The sequence below is a fragment of the Triticum aestivum genome, chromosome 6D (assembly GCF_018294505.1).
Source record: "Triticum aestivum cultivar Chinese Spring chromosome 6D, IWGSC CS RefSeq v2.1, whole genome shotgun sequence".
NCBI lineage: Eukaryota > Viridiplantae > Streptophyta > Magnoliopsida > Poales > Poaceae > Triticum > Triticum aestivum.
The window spans coordinates 6,459,060-6,475,665 of record NC_057811.1 but is presented as its reverse complement, the minus strand read 5'-3'; the positions used below and the strand labels follow the sequence as shown (position 1 = coordinate 6,475,665).

At 42.7% G+C, this 16,606-nt stretch overlaps 3 protein-coding genes across 4 annotated transcripts; all 3 read left to right on the top strand.

The window, feature by feature from the left end:
- The first annotated feature begins 2,114 nt into the window (after positions 1–2,114).
- On the top strand, positions 2,115–5,032 carry LOC123142960 (uncharacterized). The gene is made up of 2 exons (XM_044561679.1): positions 2,115–2,406; positions 3,741–5,032. The coding sequence occupies exon 2, from the start codon at positions 4,144–4,146 to the stop codon at positions 4,810–4,812; it is 669 nt and encodes a 222-aa protein (XP_044417614.1). The 5' UTR covers positions 2,115–2,406; positions 3,741–4,143; the 3' UTR covers positions 4,813–5,032.
- A 4,664-nt stretch (positions 5,033–9,696) lies between these two features.
- On the top strand, positions 9,697–11,207 carry LOC123142959 (probable nucleolar protein 5-1). The gene is made up of 2 exons (XM_044561678.1): positions 9,697–9,829; positions 10,300–11,207. Exon 2 carries the CDS (start codon positions 10,329–10,331, stop codon positions 10,872–10,874), a length of 546 nt encoding a protein of 181 aa, XP_044417613.1. The 5' UTR covers positions 9,697–9,829; positions 10,300–10,328; the 3' UTR covers positions 10,875–11,207.
- A 395-nt stretch (positions 11,208–11,602) lies between these two features.
- LOC123142957 (MKI67 FHA domain-interacting nucleolar phosphoprotein) lies at positions 11,603–15,683 on the top strand. Of its 2 annotated transcripts, none has more exons than XM_044561677.1 (9): positions 11,603–11,605; positions 13,416–13,540; positions 13,648–13,768; positions 13,870–13,925; positions 14,012–14,059; positions 14,148–14,245; positions 14,808–14,877; positions 14,949–15,059; positions 15,433–15,683. In XM_044561677.1, exons 2-9 carry the CDS (start codon positions 13,451–13,453, stop codon positions 15,481–15,483), a joined length of 645 nt encoding a protein of 214 aa, XP_044417612.1. In that variant the 5' UTR covers positions 11,603–11,605; positions 13,416–13,450; the 3' UTR covers positions 15,484–15,683. The 2 variants fall into 2 exon arrangements, with proteins under 2 accessions (XP_044417612.1, XP_044417611.1); XM_044561676.1 differs by lacking the exon at positions 11,603–11,605 and adding an exon at positions 12,528–12,663 and having other exon boundaries at positions 13,422–13,540.
- Positions 15,684–16,606: the final 923 nt, after the last annotated feature.

Here is a 16,606-nt window from a genome sequence, read left to right as displayed (position 1 = left end):
TTCAGAAACAAGGGTGTGAAATGGGATTCAAACTCTACACCACTTGGAGTACTTCCACCCGATCTAACCTACTAGGAAAGCAAACTTGATGTCCCTAGTTACTTTTTCTTCTTCTCCTTGTTATGCGTCTTTTGTTTTCTTCGGTTTTATTCCTTTTTATGTTATTTTTGTCATTTGTTTTTCCATTTGCTTAAATTCACAATTATTCTAAAATCATGATCTTTTTCAGATTTATAAACATTTTTTCATATCCATGAACATTTTTTTAATTCGTGAACTTTTTTCAAATCTATAAACCTTTTTTTTTCATTTTTTAGAACTTTTTTCAATTTCACGAACTACTGTCAAATTTGTGAATTTTTTGTCGAATTCATGAACTTTCTTCAATCTCGCAAACTTTATTGTCAAATTCATTAACTTTTCTTCAAATCGATGATTTTTTTCAATTTTTGTTTATTTTTTCCATACTCGTGAACTTTTGTGTCAAATTCATGAATTGTTTTCAAATCCATGAACCTTTTTTCATATTATAGAACTTTTATCATGAACTACTTTCAAATTCGTGAACTTTATGTCGAATTCATGAACTTTCTTCAATCTCGCAAACTTTTTTGTCAAACTCGTTAACTTTTTTTCAAATCGATGAATTCTTTCAATTTTTGTTTACTTTTTCCAAACTCCTTTGATTTTTGAAGATCTTATGATTTTTTTAACTTTTGGATATTTTTCAAATTCATGATTTTGTTCTAAAATTAGTGGGCTTTTCTCAATGTCATGAACTTACTTGACTACGTGAACTTTTTTCTAGTTTGTGAACTTTTCTTGAATATGCAAACATTATTTTCATGTTCATGATTTTTTTTTTCAAAACAGTGAACTTTCAAAGTTTGTTCACCATACTAAAAAAAATCATGCTTTTTTTTGGAAAAATGTTATCAAGTTATTCAAAAACCACAGCGACACTACTGTGCAATCAATAGCTCGTTGCCACTAGAATCAAATAGCTCTAGGCTTTTTTAACGAGTGTTATGGAGTGAGTTCGATTCCTCGACAGGGCCACTATTTTGCCGGTTTTTCACGGTATAATACAATTCGCCATGCGCCGCGTATGTGGGCCAGCCCAGCAAGCGCTGTGGTGAGCGCCAGTTGCCTCACCGAGTCAAACTTTGCAAAGTTTTACTAAATTTATATTAAACGAAAATATAAGGATCTACAAATACCAAATATGTATGCCGTCAAACTGCATTTCACAATGAATCTAGAAACATTGATTAGGCACTACTGTGAATGTCGATACTTTTCTCTATAAGTTTTGTTTCATCAAAGTAGAGATACTTTGACTTTGGACAAAACTTATATGCAGGCTAAAAAGGACCGAAGGGAGTAAAACGCTACCCATCCCCGGGCTCTCGGACGCATTTCTCGGGCCGGGGAGGTTGTCCGTCACGCATCCCAAAGGAACCAGCATGTCCACCCCAAAAGTAATAGAGAAATACTCCCTCCGTAAACTAATATAAGAGCGTTTAGAATACTAAAATAGTGATCCAAATGCTCTTATATTAGTTTACGGAGGGAGCAGTAGCAAAGAAGAAGGGGAATCCGGTCGTCCCTGAAATGGGACCGTACGGCAGGAGGCGGCCATCCATGAGAGTGGGCTAGCTAGCAGCATTATTGCGCCACGAGTGATGTTATTCAGGGCTACTACTAGTAGTAGCATAGCAAGTAGCTTTGCGGATAAGATAAGGTACTCTGTCTATGGACGGACCGAACATCATCATCATCATCGCCGCCAATAATGCAGTTGGAAAAGAAAAGGAAAGGAAAGACGGTACATGCAATTGCAGCTAGCAATTGCACGCCCAAGTGGCTGGCACACACGCAAAGAGCAGGAGAGGAGAGGGCGGCCGCAAGCAAAGCCAAGGGGAAAAGCAGAGCAAAGGCCAGAGGCGGCACTCATCATGCAGGCAGATCGGTTGGATCCGGCGGTCTGGCTTTGCACCTGCACCTGCACCTGCAGCGTGCAGGGAAAAATCGGGGGAGGTGGGCCCCGCGTGTCATCTGGGCGCCGGCACCGCGGGCAGGCAGCCTGGACCTGGAGAAGGCCCGCCTGCCCTCTCTGCCGGGTGCGCGTACCGATTCCTCTCATCGCCGCCACCCGCGTCGCACGTGCCACCGCTCGCTCGGTTGCGAGGAAGGAAGGAAGGAAGGAGGAAGGGAGGAGTTCCTTCCACTTGACTCGCTCTCCCGAGAACAGATCAAATCCGCCTCGAATTCCCCGATCCAGCAGCGCGGCCAGCCATCTCCTCTGCTCCCATCCTTCCTCCCTCCTCCACGCCCAGATCCCTCTCGCTCCCTTCCCCACACAGAACCAGCGGTACCCCACCACCACCCCCGCCTTCCTGCCAGGTAACCGCCGCTCCCTCTCCTCGCCCCCCTCCCTCCCTCCCTCGGCCCTGACCGGATCTGGATGTTCTCCCGGGCGACTTAGGCCGCTCCGACGCCCAATTCGAGTTCATCAAGCGTTCGATTAGGAGCGTGCGGGAGGGAATTGGCGGTTCGTCGCCGGAATCGCGCGCATAGGTTGTGTCGATCCGGTCGAATTGGCCGTGCCATGAGGAGGAGGAATCGGGGTCTGTTCCCGCCCCGCCGCGCGAGACCCTACGACAGCCCGGGGGATCCGCTCGCTTTGGTACCGATGATGGGTTTGGTTTCGCCATCAAGGGAATCCGGCTACCTTTTGTTGCCTGAGATCTCGCCTCGTCCTGGGCTCGCATAACCGCGCAGCATGCCGGTGAATTCTGTCATGCCCCTGCTCTCTCCTTCTAGCCAGCTTATTTGGCTAATTTATTGGGTCCATATGTTAAGAGATTCTGGGTCATGATGCAGAGCAGTACCAACATAGTTAAATCGTCTGGGTACACTTTCTAGGGAAATTTACTTCTGCGGTTTGGATTAGATACGCCCAAATTGATGGCCAGTTGACTAGTAAGGCTGCACAAGCCTCTGTATTTATCTCTCATCTACTTCTGCCAAGCATGCGGTGATACTCGTGCTCCCTTCTTCTAGTGACGTTAATACTTCGCTAATTTATTGGGTGGATATGTTAGATCCTGGGCCATGATGTAGAGTACTAGTACTAGTACAACTTTTGGTACCTTCTTAGGGAAATTTGCTACTGCCGTTTAGATACACCTGAATTCATGGCAAGTTGAGTTAAACTGTGCAATTTATTCAGAGTCCATGGATCGGCCACTTTACTTGGCATGATCACAAAGATCGGACCATTTCTCTTCTTCTACAAAAAGATACCAAAGCCCATACCGACACTCCAAGCCTCTGTCATCTGTATTCATCTCTGGTCTGGTTCTGCCAGGCTCCACCTAAGAAATGAGATTCTTGTATGTGTTCTTTTGGAGAGCAGCACAAACTTGAGAATTCAAATCCTTAGAATTGGGTGCTAATTGGGAATTTGTTCATGGGGATCTTTTGTGCCGTGATGGCAGAATTTTTCTGGCTTGCTCACTGATTGCCGTTATAATTCGAATACTGAAAATCTGTCCCGAGACCATTTTTGGTACACGATGTGTTATTGTTTGGTTTATTCTGTATTGTAACATTATTATTGCATTGCCTGAATCACCAAAGGGTCTATTCTTCTTCTTCACCATCCATGTCTGTTCATTTTTCAAAAGTTGACTAGGGTTTCTTACCTGAAGCTTTTTCTTCTTCTGTTGTTGCAGTAGTAGATCCCTTATGAGCTGGTTGGCTGTGGTTTCACTTCAGTTTGGGGGCTACTAAGATGGGTCAGCAGCTGGGCAGAGACAAGATTGGATCAAACCTAACAGCTGATGACATAGCGAGCGCCTTCTACTTCTCACTCCTGCTCTCCCCTGTTGTCTCCTACTGGGATTGCATCTTCCGCAAGATAAGATACTCCTTCAGACCCGAGTGGGTGTAGCATTCTGCGCCAACCGCTTCAGCACTAGTCGGTCCGGAAGTAAATCGGCGGGCCCTTAGGAAGAAAGCATCTAGACAGGAGTCCAATAACTATGAACTTTGCAGATTTTGGTTTTCCGTAATTATAACTGGTAGAGGAGTTTAGCTGAGATAGTAAGTACTCAATAGCAAGCAGTCACAGTGGCCATGGAGAAGGCTGCGGGCAATCAGGCAGGGAAAGTCTTGAAGAAGGGAAAGAAGAAGCAGGCGAAGGATGAGCTGGACCGCCAGAAGCAGGCTGAGAAGAAGAGGCGTCGGCTGGAGAAAGCGCTCGCAAACTCTGCTGCCATCATCTCAGAGCTGGAGAAGAAGAAGCAGAAGAAGAAAGAGGAACAGGAAAGGCTGGACGAGGAAGGCGCTTCGATAGCCGAAGCAGTCGCTCTTCATGTTCTCGTAGGTGAGGACTCCGATGAATCCCGCCATCTGGTGCTGAACAAGCACAGAAGATGCAACGACTGGGACCCCTCGGCTGGTTTGGACTTCACTCTGGACACGCAAGGCGCAGCTGATATCTACTCCCCTGGTGGACTTATGTGCGGCAATCAAGCTTATGCTTCCAGGGGGAGGTGGATTGACTGGGGGAACGCGCATCCGCTGCCAACCTGGGGGGAAGTGAGGGACCTGAAAGCGTCCTACTACCAAGGAACGTGCCACCAGTCAACAGTCGCCTGCCCAGGCTTCATGGCTGCCCAGGCCGTCTCGTCGCTGCAGATCCGAGAAGACTCGTCCTCTCCAGGCCAGGGAGTCGCCGCCGCGACCGTCGTTAATAGGATGCTCGGCGGCGCCAACAGGCTCAACCTTTACAGGGAGATATGAAGAAGGAAGATATATACAACCTCGTCGTCATAGTGTTCTTGTACATAATAGTCACCGAAGGTGTGCTGACTATTTTGCCTGCGTGCAGCTGTTCCAGCCATCAGGAGAATCTGATGGCGCAACTTGTTTCGCCCTTTTGTTTTCGTCGGTCGGTGTAATAGGATATTTTGCGTCTGTTGTTATTGTCGGTATTGTAATGAAACAAGTATGATTTCGATTCTCTTGCTGCTAGCTGGGTTTTCTCTCGAAAGTCTATATATAGTTCTTGTTTGCGTTTCCTCACAAAATAAAAAGGAGCCTGTGGAATGAAAAACCTTTTACCCTTTTTGCCTCGTTCATTGATGCATTTATTATTTATGCCTCATCTCTCCACATCATCTGTGTTGAGCATTGTTCCCGAGGGTATTTTGTTGTGCTGATACACCAAGGAAAGGTTCGGCTGCCAAATTAAATCCCAGGAGGGAACATGGATGGATCTGTGTATTATAAACTGCTGAGTTATGTACTAGAACCATAACAGATTACGCCGTACTGAAGACTTACTGACCAATCACTGCACAGTGCTGCATTATAGATGGATCGGTGATGACTCAACTGATCAGTAACATTTTTTCGATAAAGGATGAACTTTATTGACTCAAGATGGAGCATCAAGAAGATACAAACACTATGAGCACGCACCGGGCCTCTTCATAGTTAGAATGCTCACAACCAAGGTAAGGCCTTCTTATTCACAAAATTCTCAAACTGAAGGAATAGGAAAAAACACAAAAATATAGGGTCATGTCCTCTTGTATACTATAGGATTACAAAACAGCATTAATTTGGATTAAGAGTGTTTGGTATTAGAAGAAAAACAGAAAAAATACTCCAAAATAGAGTAACATGATTATTTTTTTTCATGCAAAATTTTCAATCTATTCATCATACGATACAAAGACATCAGAAGTAAGAAAAAATACACCCATATTTGTAGACCATCTAGCGACGACTACAATCACTCAAGTAAGCCAAAGGAGCACCACCGTCATCGCTTCTCCTTCACCGGAGTCGGACAAATCTTGTTATAATAGACAGTCGGGAAGTCGTCGTGCTAAGGGCCCGGAGGGACCAGTGCACCAGAACAGCAACCGCCGCCGATGAAGAGAAGCGTAGATCAGAATGGGGTACAAATGAATCCTATGATTTTTTTTTGAATGATTCCAATCCTTCGAATGGAACAAGCATCACAGAAAAAAAACTATAAGGACTCAAATCCCCTAAAAATCCTATGTAATTCGTTTGAATCAAGGATCCTTAGCCTTAGCCTGCCATGCAAGCTTTTGATTTTTAGAGAACAGCCTGTAAAGCAAGTACAGTCATGTGTATTTTATTTATTTACTAGCAAAAGGGCCCGTGCGTTGTAACGGGAGGAAAAAAAATTGATAATCTCCAATGTGTATGACCACATTTTGTTCACATCTCATCGCATGATTTTGAAAAATTGTGCACAAATGCAAGAATATGTTCCATTTTTAAAATTTATTCACAAATTGAAGCAATGTTCAAATTTTTGAAAAAATATATTGGTGATAAAAAAACATGGCAATTCAAAGATTTTTTCTTGAATTTCAAGAAATGATTTTCATAAAACATACTATAATATTCTGATCTACACCCGGGTAAAAAGTCTTCAAAAATCACGCGGGTCTATAGTCACAAAGAATCAGAAGCATTTTGGTTTAACTACATACCTTCTATCATTCATGAATATTTTTATAAATTTGGGAACAATACTAAAAATCATGAACATTTTTTACTATTTGCAAACATTTATGAAAAATTATGAACACTTTTTAAGCATTTTCTTTTCAATCGGCGAACAATTCTGGAATAGGCGAACATTCTTTTCGAAATTGGTTGATATTTTTGAAATTCATGAACAGTTTCTGAAATGCATGAACATTTTTTGAATCAGCAAACACTTTATGAAACAATAAACGCTTTTGTAATTCATGAACTGTTTTTAAATTTTAGGAGATTTTTACAATTCATGAACATTTTTGAATTAGCAAACATTTTGTTCAATTTCATTAACAATTTTTAATACACAGACTTTTCTTGATTTTACAAACATTGTTTTCAAAATAGTGTTTTTTTAAAATGCACCGTATTACTGCCCAACATATGTCACAAGCAGTGCATCAATTGTCATCATATTTTTTCGCCAACATGCATGATTAGAATGCAGCAATTAGTACCTAGTTATAGCACATATGGCTTGTATGCATAATTTGTCAATTGTGTAGGAAACTCACAGTACTCTTCTGTTTCACCTGATTTCTCCTTGCAATGATCCTTGCTCTAAGATAGGTAGGATCGGTGGTCCACTCAAAAGTTGGTATTCTACATACGTACAATGCAGTGGACCATGTACTATGCTGCAAGGCATACTATTATTAGTCAGCAATATGCATGTGTTATTATTTTTTATGAACATAATATTCTACAGATTTAGCCCGAAACACACAGTAAGATTACAATGTTCAAATCATGAAATAGGTCTATGTGTCATAAAACCGCATACATCCAAGTTAGTATGAAGATCCTCCGCTCGACTGCTCCTACAAGGACGTCCAACCTGCTGCACCTCTGATTCTAAACACATGGACTGATCTACATGTGTGCATTGAGTTAAAACATACATGTGAAACAGATCAAATGCAGATCTACATCTCAATAACATAAACCTAAAAAAAGAGTAGAATCATATATGCATAATTGCAACCTATATTACTTCACAAACAAAAAATCCTAAGGAAACTTAGCTAGAAAGCTAAACAAAAATGTGTATTTGGAATAAATTTTCTGATAACTGGACCATGCGAGACAGGATTTGGAATATGCCTAGCTTTAACTGCAGTTTTTATCTCCCCTGCATGGGTATCTAGGAATACCCAAAATCATATACCTTAGAATTTATTGAGATGGGTCCTTCAACAAAGGACCGCTGCACTGTAATGAGAAAAATTCATGAGGTCAATCTTGTCATCGCATCTGCATTAATTGAAGTGTGAATCAAGTCCTCTAGTTCAGTTGTAACCATAAAATTAAAACAGATCTGTAACGGAGCAAAAGTAAGACCCATTAACTGATGAAAGTTTACTTGGTTTTCCTTTTTGTGGAATGTTGTTGGCCTACAAAATAAGACTCGTCCTCTCCAGGCCAGGGAGTCGCTGCCGCGACCGTCGTTAATAGGATGCTCGGCGGCGCCAACAGGCTCAACCTTTACAGGGAGATATGAAAAAGGAAGATATATATACAACCTCGTCGTCGTCATAGTGTTCTTGTACATAATAGTCACCGAAGGTGTGCTGACTATTTTGCCTGCGTGCACCTGTTCCAGCCATTAGGAGAATCTGATGGCGCAACTTGTTTCGCCCTTTTGTTTTCGTCGGTCGGTGTAATAGGATATTTTGCGTCTGTTATTGTCGGTATTGTAATGAAACAAGTATGATTTCGATTCTCTTGCTGCTCGCTGGGTTTTCTCTTGAAAGTCTATATATAGTTCTTGTTTGCGTTTCCTCACAAAATAAAAATGTGCCTGTGGAATGGAAACTTTTTTGTGTTTTTGCCTTCGTTCATTGGTGCATTGTTCCCAAGAGTATTTTGTTGTGCCAAATGAAATCCCAGAATGGAACATGCATGTGTTTTTCATCGCACCGGATGGATCTGTGAATTATAAATTGCAGAGTTATGTACAGGTAAGAACCAGAACAGATTCAGCCGTACTGAAGACTTATTGACCAATCACTGCACAGTGCTGCATTCATAGATGGATCGATGATGACCGAACTGATCGGTACATTTTTTTTATAAGGGTGAGCTTTACCGGTTTAAAATGGAGCATCAAGAAGATAGAAGCACTATGAGCATACACCGGCCTCTGCATTGTTGTTAAGATGCACACAACCAACACCAACACAAAAACATGTTGACATCTAGCAAAGTCATATAAGACCAACACTATGCGTAGGTGAGAAAGAAAGGAAAAAAAAGCCCCAAAGCGATTAGATCTGTGGTCGGCCAACTGATTCGTACATGAACAAGGTTAGGCGTCTTATTTGATTCGCGGGATTCTCAAAATGAAGGAATAGGAAAAGACACAGAAAAATAGTGTCATGTCGTCTTGTATACTATAGGATTACAAAACTACATTAACTTGGTTGTTAGAGCGTTTGCTACTCCATCCATTCCATAATGTAGTGCATATAGATTTGTTAAAAAGTCAAACCTCACTAACTTTAACCAAGTATGTGAAGAAAACATTTACATATAGAATGTCAAACATCTATCATTAGATTCATCATGACATGTAGTTTCATACTTTATATATGTGATATTGTAGATATAGATACCTTTCTCTATAGACTTGGTCAAATTTTATAAAATTTTGACTTAAAAAATGCAGTACATTACGGAATGGAGGAAGTATTAGAAGAAAAACAAAAACAAAAAGCTCCAAAATAGAGTAACATGAATTCGAGCATGAGGTTTGCGGGGATGATTAGAGCACAAATGGATCCTATGAAAAAGTTACGAAGGATTTCAATCCTGCGAATGGAACAGCCACAATAGAAAAAAAATCGTAAGGACTCAAATCCCCTAAAAATCCTATGTAATCCTGTAAATCAAGTTTTTGCCTTTATGAGAACAGCCTGCGAAGCACGTACAGTCATGTGTATTATTATTTCCCCCGCAAAAAAAATATGTATGGATTTGTTGTACTTCTTTTTGGGGAAAGGCTTTGTTGTACTGGAGCGTTGCGGGTTGAGCAATGAGGAGATGGGCTGGATGGGCCGAAAAGAACGAAACGGACTCAGCCGTCAGCCCATTAGTCCAAGACCTACCGAGGCCCGGACTCTCTAGGTTTCCACCGCCGCCGCCTCCTTCCTCTGCCCTGCAACTCAGCGGTCCTCTGCGCCGCCTCGCCGGACCACCGGACCTCCTCCGCCGCCCCGACCTCGCCTCCTCCTCCGTAAGTACCCTCCTTCCCCGCGTCTTCTTCATCGATGCAACCCAGAAAACAGTCGACCAGCCCGGCGTCCTCTTCCCGATGCAACCCAACCCGCCGGAGACGAGCTACCCAACTCCTTGCTATTCGAAGGATACATTGCCAGATTGCTAGTGAAGAAAGAGTTCTTTTTCTTGTTCCCGTTGCTCGATAAGCATGCTCACGCTTCTGTTGATGGCACTTCTATCTTGTCCAGATTCATCATTTACTTAAACACCTAATGATATTGCTGTAAATTAGTCTGCTATATGCCATAGTTGTCTCTCCCAGAAGTTCTTTGTCAGAATAGTGTAGCTGAACAAATCGGTGAAAGCCACGTTAATGGTTATTCATCCGGATTGAACACCGAGCTTGAAGAATGCAATCCTATGAATCATGCTCACCTACAGTTGCTACATTGTGTTCATTTGATAACCTGTCATCTTCAACGGCAGGGAGCTACATTGAGGTTTGATTGAGCGACATGGGGTTGAGGGACAAGACCAAGACCGGTGAGGGGAAGGATTTTCCGGTGCCAGTTAATCAGGCAGGGAAGGTCTTGAAGAAGGGAAGGAAGAAACAGGAGGTCGACCGCCAGAAGCAGGCCGAGAAGAAGCGGCGCCGGCTGGAGAAGGCGCTCGCAAACTCTGCCGCCATCATTTCAGAGCTGGGAAAGAGGAAGCAGAATAATAAGAAAGAGGAACAGGAAAGGCCGGACGAGGTGGAAGCCGCTCCGAAGAAGAAAGATGAGCCGGACCGCCAGAAGCAGGCTGGGAAGAAGCGGACTCGGCTGGAGAAATTGCTCGCAAACTCTGCTGCCATAATTTCAGAGCTGGAAAAGAAGAAGCAGAAGAGGAAAGAGGAGCAGGAAATGCTGGACGAGGAAGTCGCTTCGATAGCCGATGCGGTCGCTCTTCATGTTCGCATCGGCGAGGACTCCGATGAATCCCGCCATCTGGTGCTTAACGGGCACGGAAGATGCAACGACTGGGACCCCGATGCTGGTTTCAACCTTTACATGGAGATGTGAAAAAGAAGATATGTACAACCTCGTCTTCATAGTGTGTTTCTGTACATAGTCACTGAAGGTGTGCTGACTATTTTGCCTGCGTGCGGCCTGTTCCTGCTATCAGATGAGAAGAATGTGATCTTGATAGCGCAACCTGTTTCGCCCTTTGCTTTTCGTCGCTCAGTGTAATAGGATTTTGCATCTGTTATCGTCGGTATTGTAATGGAACATATATGGTTTCGATTCTCTTGCTGCTAGCTGGGTTCTCTCTCGAAAGTCTATAATATACTAGTTCTTATTTGTGTTTACTCCCAAAATAAAAAGGTGCCTCTGAAATGAACATCCTTTTGCGTTTTTGCCTTCGTTCACTAATGCATTTATTTATGTCTCATCTCTCCACATCATCTGTGTTAAGCATTTGTTGATCATTTCCTTGGATGGAGCTGTGTATTATAAACTGCAGAGTTATGTACAGGTAAGAAGTAGAACCAGAACGGATTCTGCCGCACTGAAATCTTCTTGACCAGTCATTTTCACATTGCTGCGCATTATAGATGGATCGCTGGTGACCCAACTGATCCGTACATGAACAAGGTTTAGGCCTTCTTTGATTTGCATGATTCTCAAAATGCAGAAATAGAAAAAAAACGCAAGAATATAGTGTCGTGTCCTCTTGTACCCTATGGAATTACTACAAAACTACATAAATTAGAATGTAAGAGTGCTTGTTATTTTAGAAGAAAAAATAGTCCAAAATAGATTAACATGAATTGTACCAAGAGGTTTGCGGGGATGAATTTTTCTCTCCAAAATAGAGTACAAATGAATCCTATGAAAAAAAACCCACCAAGGATTCCAATATTGCGAATAGAACAACCATCATTGAAAAAATTCGTAAGGATTGAAATCCTAAAAAAAAACCTAAATAATTCATTTGAATCAAAAGAGCCTTAGCGTGGCAAGCAAGTTTTTGCTTTTCTGAGAACAACCTGGTAAGCAATTAATTACCCTGACTCCTATTTGGCGCCTTAAGTGCCGGTTAGAGTGTATTTTACTAACTCCACATCACTGGTACTCCGACCCATGTAGGTTTTGTTTTTTTCACCGGTTTCTCATTTTGTATTTAGTTTTCCTTTTCACTTTATTTTTTATTTTTCGTTCTTATCAAATTCATGAACTTTTCCCAATTTCATGAATTTTTTTTCAATTTTTTGTGAACTTCTCATTTCAAATATGTGAACTTTTTCTCAAATCCCTGAAAATTTTCAAATCTTTTGTGAGCTTTTTTTCCTTTCATTCTCGTGAACGTTTTCGAATTACGAACTTTCCAAGGCTTGATATTTTTCAAATTCGTGCACTTTTCTCAAATTGGTGAACTTTTTCTTCCAGTTTTCATGAGTTATTTTCCAATCCGTTGAAGGTTTTTCAAATTTCATGGATTTTTCCAGAGAAAACTGAACTTTTTACCGGTTACGGTCGCAGGTCATGGGTTATTAACCAAATTTTGAAAAAAACTGAGCTGGGCCGTCCCGTATGATCTGATGAAATTACAGCCATGTGTGCGTTGGCTAGCATTGCTAGGAGGAGATGGGCTGGATGGGCCGAGAAGAACGAAATGGACCCTTGGTAGCCGTCAGCCCATTAGTTGAAGACCTAAGTCGAGCCGCACGCCCCCTTGGCCCGGACCCTCTAGGTTTCCACCGCCGCCGCCTCCCTCTACTCCTCGCTCTCGGCCACGCTCCGCCTCCTTTCCTCTACCGTCCTCCGCGCCGCCTCGCCGCCTCGCCGGACCTCCGCCGCCTCCTCCTCCGTAAGCTCCCTCCGCTCCTCCTTCCCCGTGCCTTCTTCATTGATGCCACCCAGAGAACAGTCTTCCCCGTATCTTCTTCTCGATGCAACCCGTAGGAGATGTGCTACCTAGCTAGCTCTCCTTGGCACTCGAGGATGGAATATATTGCCAAATGTTTACCGAAGAAAGTAGTATTCTTTTTCCTGTTCCCATTGCTCGATAAGCATGCTCTCGTTTCTATTGATTGTTTGACTCTATATACCGGCCTTTCTTTTGATTCTACGCGGTACTTGTATGTTGTCCAGATTAGTATTTTACTTAAATACTGATGATGATATGGGTGTAAATTTGTCTGGTTGGTATGTTCCGTGCCATGGTCGTCTGCTCCGGAAGAATTTTGTGTGAGAACAGTGCAGCTAAACCTTTGAGTTGGAAATCAAAATTAATGGTTGCTGTCTATATTAAACACCCAGCTGTATGAATGGGTTAACAGCAATGATTGACTATCGGAGTTTCTATGCTGTCCAGATCCATCATCATTTACTTATATACTGATGATACCGCTGTAAATTAGTCCGGTATATGCCGTAGTTGTCTCTCCGAGAAGAATTTTTGTCAGAATAATAGTGTAGCTAAACGAACGGATGAAAAACCACAGTAATGGTTACTCTGTACTCGTTCTAGATTGAACACCCTGCTGTAGGAATGTCGTCTTATTATTCATACTCACCTACAGCTGTTATGTTGCACATTTGACAACCTGACCTTTGCAATTACAGGGAGCTACATAGAGGTTTGATTGAGCGAGATGGGGTTGAGGGACAAGAAGAGGAACCAGAGGCGCGTGCTCTCGCGCCGCTCGGCCGGCCCCAAGACCGGCGAGGGCAAGGATTTCCTGGTGCGTGCGCGCTTGCTTGCCCTTGAACCGAATCGAACCCAACATAAAGGAAAACACCCACACATCCGTTTTGTTCTTGTCCCTGATGTTGTGTTGTGATTGCGTAGCCGCTGGAGGGGAAAGAGCAGAGGGTCCGGGAGAAGAAGCAGCCCGAGGAGCCGGAGAGCACGGCCACCGTCCTGTACATCGGCCACATCCCCCACGGTTTCTACGAGGACCAGATGCAAGGTCTGTCTGTCTCCCTCGGTCGAGCTTAGAGAAGTGCAGCGGCTGCGAGGAGGGGTCTGGTCTTGATATTCTCATCTTTGTTGGTTTGGTTGTTTTTGCAGGTTTCTTTCAGCAGTTTGGGGCTGTTAAGAGGGTCAGGGTTGCCCGGAACCGCAAGGTATCCTTTACTGCATCACAAGGTATTCGATATTTGTGTGTGTGTTTTCTGCAACCATCTGACTTGCTGTTTGGTGATGTGTTTAGACAGGGAAGTCCAAGCATTATGGATTCATTGAGTTTGAGAACCCTGAGGTAAGCACATGCATTTTTTGGATATATCAGGGCACGCTGTATGTTTGTTGTCTGCTTACAAATTCCAGGCATGTTCTTGGTATATCAGGTGGCGAAGATTGTGGCTGATGAGATGAATAACTACCTGTTGTTTGAGCACACTCTGCAAATTGCGCCTGTCCCACCGGAGAAAGTTCATGCCAAATTGTAATCACCGTAACTATGCTGGTTATTCTGTTTATTTTCGCTTTTTGATAACGGAAGCATAGCCTTCATCTTCTGTTTAGGACTACACATCAATTACCAGTAAATGAAGCCAATATTATATATTCCTGGAAAATGCTGTCTACTCTGTGTTTCTGTCATAGAATACTGTTTACAGTGATATGCTTTCCCTATAGGCTACAGACACTCGGTTAATATTACCAGGCTATTTGTTTCCACTGCATTGCACAGCTGGTTTATGCCTGTTCATAGAAAGAAAATAATGATGCAAGCTCTGGTTAGGGTAATTCAGAGTGGTGCCTGTTAGAAATATATATGATAGCTTGGTGGTAATCTCCTGTAAGAACTTGCAAGGTTCTTGTCTTAGATCTCCTTCACGTGCCTTATTTATTCTTGAATCCTTGTTCTTTTTGTGTACTTATTAACACGGAGGTTGTAGTAATTCATACATCACTACAGTTTTGCTTTCCTGTAGTTTGTAACATATAGCTGTGCATAGTCACTGTTTCTTGCGTTTTGATTCCACATCTTGTATCGCTTCTAGATGGAAAGGTGTGCGGAAGGGATTTATACCAGTCGACCGTGTAGCAATTGAACGGAAGCGGCTTAGTAAGGTAATCTGTTGCTAACTACAACCGGAAGACGAAATTTTACGCTGTAGATTAATAAGCTGTTGCGTTACCAGGATAAAACAGTGGAAGAGCACAAGAAGATGCTCGAAGGAATTGTAAAGCGGGATGAGAAGCGTCGCAAAAGAATCAAGGCTGCTGGTATCGATTACGAGTGTCCGGCCCTTGTAAGTAACACTTGATGCTGCTCATTGATCTAATAAATTGGTCTTACTTAACCAGATATGAATTAGTTCAGCAATTTGCCTGCAAATTTCAACCCTTTTATTTACCTGGAGCAAAAGGTACACAATTGTGGTGTTCGAGAGCCAGTTTTGCCATGTGTTACTTTGTAGGTCGTTGATAATTATAGTAGTGCTTATTTATTCTTATCTACATTCGCTCACTGGATTCAAATAATTTATGCAATAGCACCAGTGTTCATCCCAGGTTTTGCTGAATCATATTTTGTGCTGTGCTTCAATTGTCTTCTGATTGTATGCTGTGGGAGGTGATGGCATGACATTTGCCCGGTTGCTAATGTTTGTCTTGGTTATACAGATCGGAAGCGTTCAGCCTTCAGCTAAGAAGATCAAGTTTGATGAGGATTAGCTATAGAGAAGGCAGATGGATCTTTATCTGGTGGGAGCGACGGGACTCTGATGAGTTAACCTGGCTGGTCTATTTTAGTGGGGATGAGATGGTGGTTTCGTACTTTGGTTTTGTATGTCTTTGGTCGATGTTATGTAAGTTAAATGATGACTGGTTTATGTTGGTGAAGAAGCATCAAGCTGTGGTGGAAAATTAATGAACTCGCTTTCTTTCCTGCTCCCTGATTTACATCCTTCAGCTGTCACTGCAGATCCACCATATAATTAGTGTTGATTCGTCTCGAAGGTTTAATAATATACTCCTTAGGGACCTTGAATGCCATCTTAAGAAAAAGATAGGATTATCTAGATTCTGGATTTATTGCTACTTACTTTAACAATTAGCTACTCCAGCGACCATTTCTTAGATTAATTTGTGTCAGCTACCGGTCAGTTGACTGAAAATAAAATTTGGGTCAGGCGACTTGTTTCAGTCGAGCTTGCCGGCAACGACATGTGCACAGTGCACTTATCGAGCTTCATACTCATGCATGTGCACGTTGCATGCCACCCTACGGCTTAAATTTTGTCAACTGCGCTGGCCGCATGCAGCTGCGCTTATCACGTCGAGAGCAAGTGAAAGCCATACACGCCCACAGCTCCAACTTGGAGCCTCCAAGCTAACTGGCCCATACCTTAGACTTTCTCACGCTGACTAACACAAGTACTCTACACTGTCCTGCTCCTGTAAGTTCCTAGAAGCACATATACACATAAGCTAGCTTCGCATGTTGGTCGGCTAGCTATGCGACCACACGTAGCTATGTCGCTCGGGCGAGCGGCTCCTGTCTCGTTGGTTAAAACATCAAACATCGCCACAGTCGGGAGTGCTTCTATAAAAATGCCACATCCACAGAGAGCTTGTTACCGATCATATTTACATCCGAAAAATGGGAAAACACATAAAACAAACAATGACAGAAAATTGCACACAATTCGCATGAAAATTACAGCTTTTCATAATATGCAAAAATAAGCATATAGTAGTTTTTTTTTGCCATTCAGTCAAATCGTCTCCACCACCCGTTCAAGATCCAAAGGCCCAGCCACCTTTTTCTTTCTCTACCCTTCCCCTATACTAACAC

What these genes read in the sequence shown, in the direction of transcription:
- LOC123142960 (XM_044561679.1), top strand. Translation starts at nt 4,144, where the DNA reads ATGGAGAAGGCTGCGGGCAATCAGGCAGGGAAAGTCTTGAAGAAGGGA.
- LOC123142959 (XM_044561678.1), top strand. Translation starts at nt 10,329, where the DNA reads ATGGGGTTGAGGGACAAGACCAAGACCGGTGAGGGGAAGGATTTTCCG.
- LOC123142957 (XM_044561677.1), top strand. Translation starts at nt 13,451, where the DNA reads ATGGGGTTGAGGGACAAGAAGAGGAACCAGAGGCGCGTGCTCTCGCGC. An exon ending in TTGAGTTTGAGAACCCTGAG is followed by an intron (nt 14,060 to 14,147) that starts GTAAGCACATGC and finishes TTGGTATATCAG; the next exon opens with GTGGCGAAGATTGTGGCTGA. An exon ending in AACGGAAGCGGCTTAGTAAG is followed by an intron (nt 14,878 to 14,948) that starts GTAATCTGTTGC and finishes TTGCGTTACCAG; the next exon opens with GATAAAACAGTGGAAGAGCA.